Here is a 13,908-nt window from a genome sequence, read left to right on the forward strand (position 1 = left end):
AGTGAGACATGGGAAAATAAAGACTGGAAATAGAGATACTGCCAACTGGCTGAATTGGGGTAGCAGAGATCGCGGACAGTTGGCAGAACTAATCATTAACGAGTGAATAACAGAGAAGCAGCTCTTTGGGAGCACTTCAGATTTCTGGACATTGTATTCAGTGTCTGGACATGGGAGAGGAGCCGAGACTCCCATTCACGTGGGTTCTGAAGCAGGGAGAGGAGCACGGAACTCCGAGAATGGCGAGACTGATATTTGAAGGGCACATCGTGCGCACGTGCTCATCGGGCCTTTAAGGAACCCGGAGAGTTGGCAGAGCGTACATTACTCTTGTTCTCATCATCTTTTCCAGAGGATGGAGCTTCCACAGAGTATGTGATCAGCCTACAGTCCAACAGCTAATGAGTACGAGTGCTAGTAGTTTTCTCAAGGGCTCCGCTTTCATTCATCTGAGAGATATTTATTGAGTGCCTACCATGTGCCAAGCATGGGGATGCCGCAGCGGCTAGTGCGGGAGGTGCACAATAAACAAATTAATATAACTGTAGGAAATGGTTAATGCGGGGCAAGGGGATAGAGAGTAGCCTAGGGGGGTGATATTTTTATGCAGGATGATCAAAAAGCTATTTCTGAGGGGGTGACACTTGGGCAGAGGGCTGGGCCGAGAGAGGGGATGACTGTATGTGTCTGGGGGAGGGGAGCTTTCCCGGCAGACAGCACCCGCTGTGGAGTGTGCTTGCAAGCGTGAGGGCCAACCAGGAGGCCTGTGGGGCTGGAGCTCCATGAGCAAGGGGAAAATGAGCAAGTTGGACACGAGGCCAGAGAGAACCAGGGCCCGGTCACGTGGGCCTTCATGGCGTAGGCAATGGCAAGAAACGTGAAAGCTTTTTCAGGGCGGCAGTGTCCATCTAACCGCTGTGTGGGGAACACCCTAGAGGTGAGCAACACAGAAGCAGGGAGACCAGCTGGGAGCTTCTAGCAGTGCTGAGGATGAAGGGCGATGTGGGAGAGATGAGCAGGGATACAATTCAGGTAAAGATTTACTGAGGAATTGATGTGGGCGTGGGAAAAAGGAGGAAGTCAGTTTGGTTTTTGGCCCAGTCGATCACATTCTGAAACGGGGACCGTCTGGGGTTTGGGTGGAGTGGCGTTGTGTTTATTTTGTACGTGTTAAGTTTGGGATATCCATCAGGCAACAAAATGAAGCTCAGACTGGCCGTGGGATTTGTGTTCTCTCGCTCAGGGGGATGGGGAGCCTGGAGATGTAAATGTGGCAGGACTAGTATGTATATAGATGCTGTTAAACTGTGACACGGGATAAGATCACTTTGGGAATGAGTTTAGATGGAGGAAAGGCCTCAGCTTCCCAGCTTTTAATAATTGTCAAATAATAAAGCAGAGGACCCCCCCTCCCCAAATAAAATTTTAAAAAGCCGAGCTTATTGTCATGCCAGGCAAGGAGAAATTCCCTGAGTAGTTCTCTAAGGAGGAAAGATCAGAGTCTTTAAAGCTCCAAGAAGAGGGTTATGTGGTGATTGTGCTCATTCCAAACTGAATGTCGCACTTTGGATAGGAGAGAATGAGTGTGTAAGTCTGTTTGTGATTGGTTAAAACAAGTCCCTTGTTCATTAAAGTCCATGAAGGGCCTTGTGTCCTGGGGTCATTTGGAATTCATGGTCTGTGATCTCTGTCAGCTGGGTAAAGCCACTGTAATGAAACACAGTGTTTGGCCATGAAATGTCCTAGGCATATGCAGCTGGAAAGTGGAGAATGTTAGTTTTGTAAGCCTAGAAAATGGGGAGACCTGGCAAAGAACAGCACAGAGGACCTGCCACTGAAGTAGGAGACAAGGATTATGGCAACCAAGGACCATGTGGTCGCCCAGATGGGAGGAACCCAAGAAGCAGGGGTGGTTGGGAGGGTCCAGTGCTACTGAGAGGTTGAGTAGGATAAGGACTGAGACGTGTCCATTGTATCTGCAACTTGGGGTTGCCAGTGACCTTGACCTGGAGTGGTAGAGACAATCTTGATTTTATTGAATTTAAGAGAAAAATGGGAGGAAAGAAGTGGAGACAGGAGCATAGAGAAATCACTTAAGAGATTGAGCTGTGAGAAAGAGCAGAGTAATGGGACAATGGCCGAAGGAGAGTGTGAAGGTCAAGGACATTTTTCTCTCTCTTTTACTACGTAGGATGGTATATATTTGCTACAGATGACACTGACTCGGGAGAGGGGGAAATTGTTGATATAGGAGAAAGGGGGGACTCCTGCAAGAGCAGATTTCTTGAAAAGGGATGAGATTAGTGCTGGAGTGGAAAGGCTGCCGCTGCCATGAGTGTGCCCAGTGTGTAATGGGAGGGAAGGTACAGTAGAGGGCTGCTGGCCCCTGTAAGTTGGTAGATTTGCTTCTCTTTTCTAGATGAAATAAGAAGCAAGATTACTAGGTGAGAATGCACATGAATGGGGGTGGGTGGGAGGGGTGAGGGGCAAAGGAAAGTGGGAAGTGGTGGTGCTGGTGAGAGGGAAGGTAAGCTGGGCTCCTCAGGGAATGCAACAGGATTCCTGGGCAGTCCCGAGGCTTCTCCTGAGGTTTGTGGTTATGAACTTCAAGTGAGACTTGTCCGCTTGGTGGTGTGTCCCTCCTCCCCACCACCCCACTGTCCAGCTGCTCAGCACAATTGTGAAGGAGGAAAGAGGCAAAGAAGTTGCACTGTTAGCAAGGGAATTGCGATAATGATGAACAAGGAGGAGAGGCACTGTGGACAGAGTTGTGTCAGCAAGTCCAGGGTTTCACTCTGCCTGCTACCCTGCAGTGCAGGGGAAAACCAAAACCAAAACCCTAAAGCAGTGCTATCTGTAGCCTGTCAACAACGCCTCAGCCAGCGTGCGTTCCTTTACTTCTCTCTCCTCCTTCGGTGTTGGGTGGCGGGCCTTAGCCGGGTATTTGTAAGCTCTTGCTCCTACTTTCCCCTTTCCTTTCCTTTTCACCCCTCTTCCCCAGGGTCCAAGATGCCCTCTTCCTGAGCTAAAGGGTCTTACTTCACACCTGCAGCCACACGTTGGTTCTGGTCAGGCCAATTTCACCCCGGATCCTCGCATTTTCAGAGGGAAGCCCCCGAAACAAGCCTCTCTCTTGCTTGCCTGGATTGCTCCTTGTGGCCTCACTTGGCCCTGCCCTGGGGTGGGGCCAGGGAGGGGAAGGAACGTGAAAGCAACAGACAGCCTCTTCCCCGCCCGTGTTAGATGCAGAAGTAGTTCCTTCTGTATATTCTGAGTTTATAAATATTCTAGGAACTGTGACCAGAACTCACACCTGTCTCAACGCTTTAGACATTGGCAAACAACTTCATTCATGCTGGCTGCGTTTTTCTTGGCCTTTTCCTTGTCAGGCGAGGAGGCCCTCCTTTGGGCTGATCTCTCTGTTCGTGCCCCCAGCTTCATCCAGTAAATCACTCCCCACTGCCTCTTGAGGGCCCCGCGAGCTCAGCCTGCTGGCAGAAATTCTAGGAGTTCCTGTAAGGGCGAGACAGAAATTCCTGCTTTCTCTCCAGTACTCGACGTTGAAGATGGCCAATAATTTATTGGCATTTTTTGATACAAAATGCTTTAAGCTTATCTTTCCGGATGACCCACAGTGGCACCCGTGGCTCATTGCTGGGCCATGATTCAGTTCTCAGAGCTCTTCCTTTTGAATGGCTGTGGATATTTTTCTGTCCCTGAATACATAACCTGGCCCTTGTCCATCCTGAAGGCCATCTGTCATTCTGTGCCCACTCACGGATCCCTAAGTGCTTCCTGAAGCCCAGCCCCATCTGCCTGGTGCTGCACATCCAGGAAGAAGTTCATACCATTCCCAAACTGCGCATTTAAGAAAAATGACCTCACTTGGAAATCCGGAAATATAGCTAGGCTTGATCTTCCTGTTGCTTCAGAAGTACTTAAAATTTGATCTACACTTATGACTCAGACATAGAAGTGCTAATTTTTATTCACACGGAGGTCATCATAGGGGTTAGCTGCCAGGATCTCCTCAGACCCCTCACTCTGTTGTCCTATTCAGGAGCATGCTCGGTGGTGAACTCTGCCCTATGCCATTGCCCTATGGGGGCCCCGAGTGGCCCTGCAGAGAGCTGCAGAGCGCCCTGCAGTAGTTTGTGGGGGCCCATAAAGAGCGGTGAAAAAACTGTGGGTGACAGCATCAGACCAGGCTCGTCTGTTGAGTCTGGTCTCTTGCCTACTCGTGGGGTGACCACAGAATGTCCAACCTCCCTCCACCTCAGTTTCCCTGGCCCAAAGCCCAGACCAACAGCAGTTCTCATTCACAAGGTTGTCACAAGCAGTGAGTGTGATCAGACATTTAAAGCACTTAGCGTAATGCCAGGCCCATTGGTGCTTAATTCATATGATTCATTATTTGAAAGGCTAATAACTCAAACTTGCCCCAGGTGGACCTGTCTGGCCTTGGGCCTCACCTCCCTCAGCCCTGTTGCCCATCTCTGAAGCAGGTGCGGGGAGGGTGAAATGAGATGGCTTCTCTCTGAAACTTACCAGCAGAGATCCTGACCCCTTTCCGCGCATTTCCTCTGAGCCATTGTTTGGAAATGCTACCAGAAAGCTGTGTCTGGGCCACGCACTTGTTTACTAAACAGAACTTATTCTCAAACCCTTCTTTGTTTAACAGCAAATGCTTTGCGTGCCCTAAAAACATTAGCAAAAACAGTGATTGAGTTGGGGATTTCAGGGGAAGAACTGCCGAAGAGCCTGTAATGTGTGTTCATTTGATTTGTAGATTAATTAATTTTTTAAAAGTCTAATAAACTTAAGCCTGCCCCCAAGTAGACCTGTACGGCCTTGGGTGAAATTACTTTTCACCACACAAAGCCCATCAAGGCGCTGTTACACAAAAGAATAGCGTTGCTTTTGCTCCTTTTCTCTCAGTCTTTTTTTTTTTTCTCTCAAGCAGATGAGGAACATTAATGCTCTGGCACTTTCTGGACTCTTGGCTGTGGGAAAAAATCCATCACCTAACTTTTTAAAAAAATAACATAATTGTCAGAAACTCATAACTTCTGAGTGCAATTCCACTCCTCTCATTGATAAGGCAATAACCAAGCAAACGACAGTTAATGAGGTTACGAGTCTGGACATAGAGTAGAGTAGAAGCATTATTTGGGTGAGATGAGTTGAAGTTCTCTGTAAAGTTGCACAAATTCCTGTAGGCAGAATAGACTTTGGACAGAGCTGTTAGACCAAGCCATTAGGTAGCCGGGCTTGTAATCTCCCAGAGACCTTTGCCATGGCCTTGCTCACAAGATTCAGACTTCTTAGATTTGGCTGCCCTTGGGAACAAATGTGCATTGAGGTCCTAACGTCTACTCTGTATTCTCGTGGCTCAGACTTTCCCCCCTTGTTTTCCAATGGATGTCATGAAAACCTCTTATGAACTTTCTTTGATAAGTGATATGAGTGACAGCTGAAAGATACATCCCAAGCACATGTATTATTATTCTCTTTGTTTTTCCATCCAGGTCACAGCTCCTTAGAGTCACCGACAAATCTGCCTTCTCTCCCTCCTGATTCTTTTGCGTGGAATTTGACCTGGATAATGAAAGACTCCTTCCCTTTCCTGTCTCATCGCAGCCGATATGGTAAGTATATTTTTGAGGCTCAATCACCATCTCCTGTTTAAGGAAGTTGCAAATTTCAGTGTGTTATCTATCCATGGCTCTCCATGGATCCCTCAATCCCCCTATACACCAAGGAAGTCTTTCTGTGCCCATGGTCTCCCACTGGTACCCAGGCCTTCCCCCTCCAGGCTTGTAGTTGCCTTCTGTATCCTGAAGGAAACTGAGAGCTTTACTGCTGCCGTATCTCACTGCCCCCAGCCTTTATGGTATTCCCAACATCCCCTTACTGATCATTAGATGTAATGCTTACTTGCATTTTGACTGTGATTTTCCAGAAAAAGGGTTCTAACCGATGAGTGTTTTTAATACTGCTGATCTCTCGAGAGAAGATTGTTATTATGAAGGTTGCCGGGCTTCTGGGACCCTCAGGTGACTCACTTACATTTGGTATCTCCTGGAAGGTGCCTAAACATATGCCTAGATATTATTTCAGTTCATTTGATTCTGCAGTAACCTCAGTGATAATGAGGCCAAGTCTCATTCCATTTTAACAAGTGGACAAACTGAGCCTAATAAGATCACACAGAGTAGATCCCCTAACTACAAAACCAGAGTTCTTTCCTTACGTTCACTTCATCTCCCAGGGATCTATCTGCCTACTCAGCCAGCTAGGTCCCATCCTCGGAGCCCCCAGGAGGCCACATTCCCATGAGGCAGGATCCCTTTTTCCCTTTGCTCATCCCAACAGCTCGCAAGAGCTGGGCCTCCGCAGAGGAGTGAGCAGCTTTGGAGGACAGCCAATGTATTTCCAGGTGGACATCTGTTCTTCTCTTGAACTCCTCTAGAGTGAGCCCCGTGAGGACAGGCACTAAGCCGTGTTTGCTCCTCGCATTATGCCATCACATAGAAGACACGCGTCAAGGTAGTGCGTGATCAATGAACGGAGAAGGCTTGCAGGGACGGAACTCTCATCAGGCCTGATTCAATGAAATATTGATGAGCCTGGGACAGCACTGAGTTCTGGATCCCTTCTGGGCATATTTACCTATTCCAGATACTCAGGCTCTGCCCTTGAGCCTGAGCTTTTAAAAATGCTCCTAGTGGAGATTTTCCACTCACCGCTGTCCCTCATCCATAATGCAGTTCGTCTTGGTTAATAATAGCTGTACCTTTCATTTAAAACATAAAAACATAAATGCATCCAAAACCCCAAGGCAGTTGAGGACTGTGCTCTGCTGGGACGCCCCCTCCTAGGCCTAAGCCTCCCCAGTGGGAGAGAAGGATCAGCAGTTGCCAGGAGATTCCAGACAAGAATTCCTTCTTGATTTTATTTAGCCCAGACATTGAATGTCATCTTATAATAAGGGCGAGTGTCTATAAATAATTGAAATATGGCCCTTTGTATCATTATTGCCTTTTAACCAGATTTGTGATAAAAACTAATCTTTGGATAAAATTTTGAATTTGCTTTTCAAGTCACTCAGCATCTCCACAGAATGACAACTGTTGTAAAGTGCAGAATTTCCAAAAAAGGCAGGTTGACCTCCTGCATGACACAGAGGACATCGCATTTACTCTGTGGAGAATCCAGAAGGAAGCTGCAGGTTGAGGGGAGAGCTCAGCTAGCTGCTGTCTCCCGCTGGTCGGCCCTGGTACCCCTCCTTCCTCTCCCTGGGCCTCCTCCTTCTCATCTGTATAATTAGGGCAGAGGGGCAAAGGAGGAGATCTGGAGGATTCCCAAGGTCCCTTTCAGGATCTCCTTGTCTCCCAGAATCCTCATGATTTTCCTTCTTGAGAGAGGAGAGGACCCACATTTGCTGAGATGCTCCGCGAGGATACCAGAGTGGGCACCATTGTTGCTATTGACACACAGGGTGGCAGGAGCTGATTCATCATTTCTCATTATATTTAATTCAACTGAGTCTGAATTAGAGACCCACCTACCCCCACCCACCACCACCTCTGTATGCCTGGTCCAGTGCCAGGTGCTGGAGGTGATGAGGCTTGCTCCTGCTCTCTCAGAGCTCAGGAAACAGAGAAGCAATTCTGTAGGTGGCTGAGCTCCTTGCCCCAACGAGTGCCTCAGAGGACTCACCGCAGAGCGCCGAGGCTGAGGGCCCACCCTGAGACCCACCGCAGAGCAAACGGAGGGCGGGGTTAGGCCCAGACAGGGTTCCGCCCACGTCTCCCTATGAACCAAAGAGGCCACCAGGCTCCGTAGTGATAAATCCACACCTTTCAGTCGCCTACCATGAAAGACATTTTAAGAAATGTTAACAACTTCATTAATTTTAAGTCTTCAAACTCAGGCAGGGAAATTTGACTGGGAAATTGCCGCCTGAAGGGGTAGTTCTTCAGACAGTGAGAAGTAATCAAGTCTCCGCAAGTCAATGCGTGGGCACTTGAGTGACAGAGCTTTGTGCCCGGCTGGCTGTCCTCAACTGTCTTCTGCGGGGAAGGAGCCAGGAGGGGTGACAAGAGCGGACATCACCAGCCTGGCCACGGGCCTCCGGACGCACAGCGGCAGGCTGGCCCTGTCAGGCGCGCTGTCCAGTCCTGCACCGAGTGGGGCCTTCTTTTCACAGGTGCTTTATGGGCAGAGACAAAGCAGAGAGGCTAGTAAGATTTACTCAGCCCCAGCCTGTAATTACCCGCTTGAGGAAAAAGTTTGACCTACCTTTTTGAAGGCTCCCTATATTTCTTCTGACTTACATTGGGGCCTTTTATGTTGTGTAAAATATATTCTCTGCACTGGCATCCGGTATCGGATTTCAGTTCTCGCTGGCCTCCTGTCGTGAGTGACAGAGCCTGCTAATTTGATCATGGGAAAGCAGAGAGCTGCCCACTCATCCCCCTAGGCTTTGAAGAAGGAAGGACATCTGAAGAAAGAACTTTTTTTTTTCCTTTTATCATCAGCTCTGATGCCTGAAGACTTATTTATATGCTTGACTACAAGGACCGGGCTCTAACTACCCACCCAGATACAAATCCGTTCCGTCCATTAGCTCCAGGTGCTGAGAAATTAAGGCCCCCGTGGGGTTTGATGACTCACGGGGGGCATGGAGTTCTAGAGCCACAGAACAGATGGTGTCCTGTCCAACCGGAATTCATGTTTGCTCACTCTGGGTGTGGGAACATCAGATCAACATTTGAAACCAAATAACCAAAGGTTCTGGCCCGAATGAAGAGGAGAAAGAGAATTTTCCTATGTTTAAAAAAAGTTTGATACTTTACCAAACTCTTTCATAGCCCTTTTAAAAGTTAAGCTTGTTATAGAATTGTGGTAGGTGGATATTATTTTATGTAACATTTCTATAGAAATGTAAATTGAGGGCCAAAGACGGTTAGTGATGTGCTCCCAGGCTACGGAGCAGGTGGACAGGTAGGAAAGGCTGAACTCAGGTTTTCTGGCTCCAAGTTGAGTGCTCTTTCTGCCACGTCACAAAGTTAATTCCAAGATGAGGTCTCTTCTAAATAAGAGGGCTCTCTCTTCCTAGACAACCTGGTGTTTGGCCTGAATGACAAGGCTGACATTCAAGATTTGGGCAGCTGTAGGGCCAAGACTTGATGTCCCTGAATTGAGACTGTCCCTGGTAGGACAAGTAATTCACCTCTTCCTAAACATGGGGACAGGCCCCTGGCGCCATGGTCCGTCTTGTCTTGCCCTCCATGGACTGTGGTCTCTGTTACCAGGTAGATGGTATACACCTAGTACCTGGGAATGTGACCTTATCTGGAAACAGGGTCTTTGCAGATGCAATCAAGTTTGAGTCCACACTGGATTAGAGTGAGTGCTGATTCAGCATGACTGATGCCCTTATCATAAGAGTAAACAGACACACACACAAACACAGATGAGCACCATGGACAGATGGAGGCAGAGATTAGAGCGATGTGTCTATAAGCCAAGGAATGCTGAGGGCTGCTGGCTGTCACCACAGGATACGAGAAGGCACGGGGCAGAGTCTCCCCTAGAGTTATCAAGGAGAGCCTGGCCCTGACGACACCTTGATTTTGAACTTTCAGTCCTCCAATATCCAGGACATTATCTCCTGTAAAACAAGGATTCCTCCCAACGCCTCAACCTCAGGACACAGCAAAGTCCTTGTTGGACTTTAAATAAAACTTCTGTTAAAACTTTGTCTGCTTTCAAACCCACGGGACCATCCAATTTAGGGACTGGTGCTTTTGGAAAGAAAGACAAATTAGACTTTTTAATTACTTTCCCTGCTGCTGCTACCACTATCACCTGTCCTATTAATATATCAATTTCTTTGATTGAAAAGACTGGGTAAATTAAATATATTTGTCCCTCAAAAAAAAAATCAACCTACCACAGACCAAAAATGGAAAACCAAAAGGCCTTCCACTCTCCTAGAGGAGTTGCTTCATAGCTCCGACAGGAAGTCAGTTTGATCCCATTTCTGAAATTGCATATTTAACGTGGCTGGCCACGTCCAGCCATCCCGCCCTCCAGAGCCTGGAATCGGTGAAAAGCAGCTCCCAGCTCCCTTGTGGGCCATCGTCAGGGCTGAAAGCTTTCTTACCAATTCTTCCGCCCTGATAGGCCAGGCCTTTTTGTGTTCTCTTCCATCCCCGCTCCACTGAGCTAGGAAGTCAAGCTCTTTCCTACTCCATTCTGCTGCGTTTTTATCTGCAACATGGTCAGCAAAAGGCTTCTGGGTGCAATCACCATGAAGGCTGAGCCCCAAAGGGGACAGCAATGCAAGGAGTCACACAAGAGCAAGAGCAGGGAACATCTGTCACCCTGAGGACCACCGGCCCCACTGGGAGCCAATGAACTCAATCCATGGACATAAATAAAAAGCAGTTGGCTCAAGGAGAGGCTTGTTTAAAATGCTCCACTTGCTCATATCTTGTACCTTTAAAATGAAGACTCAGAGATCCACTCAATAAATACCAACAATTATTTCTGTTTGTGACAGATGGCATAAAAAAAAACAGGAAACAAGTCAGATTAAAATATAATAAATGATTAACCAGCTGACACAAAGACAAGAAAAACAAGTCAAAAAGAGATCCACCTAAAACAATCGTCACAGCCACAGTGGGAAAAGCACCAATGAAAAGGAAAGAAAGAGAGGGAGGCACGAGGGACAGAGAAAGAGCAAGAAGACGAGAGCAGGAGAGAGAGACAGTTGTGGAAAGGACCAGTCAGGGCTGGCTGGGCTTCTGTCCATGTATTTGCTCCCCTGATGACATGGTCTCAGCTTTCATACCTGGGCAGGTGGCTCCCAACGTTGTCCTCCCTCCTGAAGGTCATTTTTGCATCCCCACCCACATGCATTAGTCCCCTCTTAGTGTGTCTCTGACACCGCAAAGAATGGGAGGATGGGGATACACGTTCTTTGAGCACCAGAGGTCTGCCCGGTTCGGCTCTGGGCATAGCAGCGATCAGGGGCAAATAGACACACCCCCTTCCCTGGAGGAGCTCTCGGAGAGGCAGACCTGCCTGTTCTATGACAAGTGCAGTCCCAGAGGCATGTTCAAAGCTCCCTGAAACTCAGCAGGGGCCAGTCCCATAGAAGGCTTTCTGGAGGTGGGGACCGCTGCACTGGGCCTTGGACCCCAGGGACAACTGAGACCAGTGAGAAGGGCATTCCAGGTAGAGTGTGCAGATTGATGGAATTTTAAAAATAACACTAGAGTAGTATCATCCCCCTCTTGAAATCTGAGAAAATTCTGATTTATGCAGGGAATAGTTATTTCCTGACCATCCCCAATTCTCCAAGATTGGATGACGCCCATTCTCACAAAACCTGGAGCTTCCCTGATGTGTCTTTCCAACCAAATCACTTTTATATTTTATCCCTTTTATGGCCCAAATGTAAACTAGGTCACCTGATAAAGCAATCATGGATGAGTCTAATGTGCCTAACCAAAAAGCAGAGAAGGCGTTAAATGCCACATTTACCTCTTTCTTCCTTTCTTCCTTCAATCCTCCCTCACTTCTTTCCCTTCCCTTCCCCTTCCTCCCTCCCTCCCTCCCTCCCTTCCTTCTTTCCTTCCTTCCGTCATTTATCCACTCATCCAGTGAGTGTTTACAGTGTGCCAAGCTCTTGTTCCTGCTCCTCATAGAGATTCTAACCTAGTTCACTTTTTTATTGTTGTTCAGTTACAGTTGTCCCACCTTTTCCCCCCACGGCTCTCCCCTGCCCGGCCCACCCCCGACTCCCACAGTCAATCCCCACCCCATTGGTCATGCATGTGGCTCCTTTATACATGTTCCTTGACTTGCCCCTTCCTCTTCACTTTTATCACCAGGCTAAGATGGTCCCAAACAACTATCTGAAAAGTGCTTTTTAAATACTTGTATGATGGGGTTTTTTTTGTTGTTGTTCTATTACAGTTTTCCCCGGTTGCTCTCCCCTGCCCCCGCCCCACAGTTGTTGCCCACTCCGTTGTTCATGTCCATGGATCATTCGTACCTGTTTGTTGATTAGACCCTTTCCCTCCTTTTTCCCTTGTCCCCTTCTCCCTCCCCTCTGGTCACTGTTAGTTTGTTCTTTATTTCTGTGCCTCTCGTTCTGTTTTGCTCATTTGTTTGTTTTGTTCATTAGGTTCTTCTTATAGGTGAGATCACATGGTATTTCTCTTGCACCACCTGGCTTATTTCACTTGGCATAATGCTCTCCAGTGCCATCCATGCTGCTGCAGAATGTAGGATTTTTTATATGTGTGTGCAGTACCCCTGGGTTTGAGGAACCGCCAAACCTAATAGGAAGGCTTGCTTGGCAAATAAGGCTTTTCAGTTTCAGCAAAGACATAGTAGGCCTGTTAGTTTTAGAAGAGTTTCTTTTTGGAAACCATATAGTAAGCATTCACAGCTAGCAGCTGGTGACCACATGAACCCCAAATTTTAATAGCCTGCAGGTTGTGGACCTCACTTTCCCCATTTGATCCCAAAGAAGGTTATATAATGTCCTTTCACAGCACTTTCTGTGCCTGATGTCCCAGTTTTCCTCCTATCTTAGTTATTTATGTCCCTAAGACATCATGATTCCTAGACCTCGAGCTCTTCGAGGTCCCGGAGTCCACATCTTGTTCCATTTTGCATCCCCAGGACTTAATCCTCACTTTAAGGACTATTTTGTCCTCAGTAGGGTTCCTAATAAGTATAGTATGATAGATGAAACTGCAACATTTGCTGAACAATCCAGGGGCAAACTAGGAGTACATGCAGGTCTCTCGATTCTCAACCTGGACCTTTCCAACCCCTGAGGGTATCTGTTCCAGTAAAAAAAATAGGGATGTTCCCAACAGCCCTCTCATTCCTGAAGTCATGTAATTTGTTCCGGGACGGACATATGGCTAAGGGGGAAGAGTAGCTGGGCTGACAGACTTCAGTTTAGAATCCAAAGCTGTGACTTAATGACTATGGGAAGTCTCATGTTTTCTCTTAATCCAAAAAAGCATATTCAGTAGGCAGGAGTGAGCTGCGAAGTTTTTGTTTTGACAGCTTTGGGACATCGGAGGTGTTATATACAGAGCGTTTCTAACCAGCTTAGAAAGACATGTGGCCAAAGCATTTGCAGGAAAATGACTGATCAAGAGTGAGAAAAATGAGAGGAAATCCTCTTAAAATGAAATGTTTTGTCAAGGGCAACCTTGGATGCAAAACTTTATGTCAGAGGAGACCTCAGATTAATAGCATTTTAACTAGCCCATTTGGGCGGATGACTAGTACAATTTGTCTATGGGAAATTCACAGGGGTTGTGAGCTGTCAGGACCCACGGCTGTCTGGTCAGATGGTCTCCTCTTACAGATGGAGAAGCTAGGCACAGAGAGGCCAGCGCCCTGCCTGAGGCTGGCTGGCTGGTTGGCAGAGCCCACCTGCGACCCCTCCGGAGCAGAGGCACAGGCCACAGTTCCTGTTCTCTCAGACTCAGACTGCAAAGCATTTCCCCACGTGTCACTCCCATCTATTGCTTTACCCATCCCAGCACTTTAACTCCGAGTCGCCGCCAGCCCGGTGGGCTTGTGCTGTCCCAAGGGCTGCATGTCAGTACCATCCTGGAATGGCTGGGCCCAGGGCCAGGCCCAGTCTAGTTGCCTCATTGTCACCTGGAGAACTTCTTAAAAACAAGATCCTGGGTTCTGGGGATGGACTGTAGGATAGGTTTGGGAACCACAGGCCTTTCATTCAGCTCTCTATTGCCCATTTCGATCTCCTTTGTAACATCCAAGCCAGGGGTGTTCTAGCCTCTGTCTGAAAGGGAAGAGCAGAACAGTGGGGAAGAAACTTACATTGGGAACTGA

General features: G+C 47.8%; 1 protein-coding gene across 1 annotated transcript in view; it reads left to right on the forward strand.

Moving 5' to 3' along the window:
* ALK (ALK receptor tyrosine kinase) overlaps nt 1-13,908 on the forward strand; it is a 641,645-nt gene that overhangs the window by 185,710 nt on the left and 442,027 nt on the right. The window contains exon 2 of the mRNA XM_045844604.1: nt 5,529-5,648. Within this exon, the coding sequence (XP_045700560.1) occupies nt 5,529-5,648 (120 nt within the window). The remainder of the gene's footprint in view (nt 1-5,528; nt 5,649-13,908) is intronic.

This window comes from Phyllostomus hastatus, unplaced genomic scaffold, assembly GCF_019186645.2.
Source record: "Phyllostomus hastatus isolate PE091 unplaced genomic scaffold, TTU_PhHast_1.1 phas_contig_402, whole genome shotgun sequence".
NCBI classification, from domain to species: domain Eukaryota; kingdom Metazoa; phylum Chordata; class Mammalia; order Chiroptera; family Phyllostomidae; genus Phyllostomus; species Phyllostomus hastatus.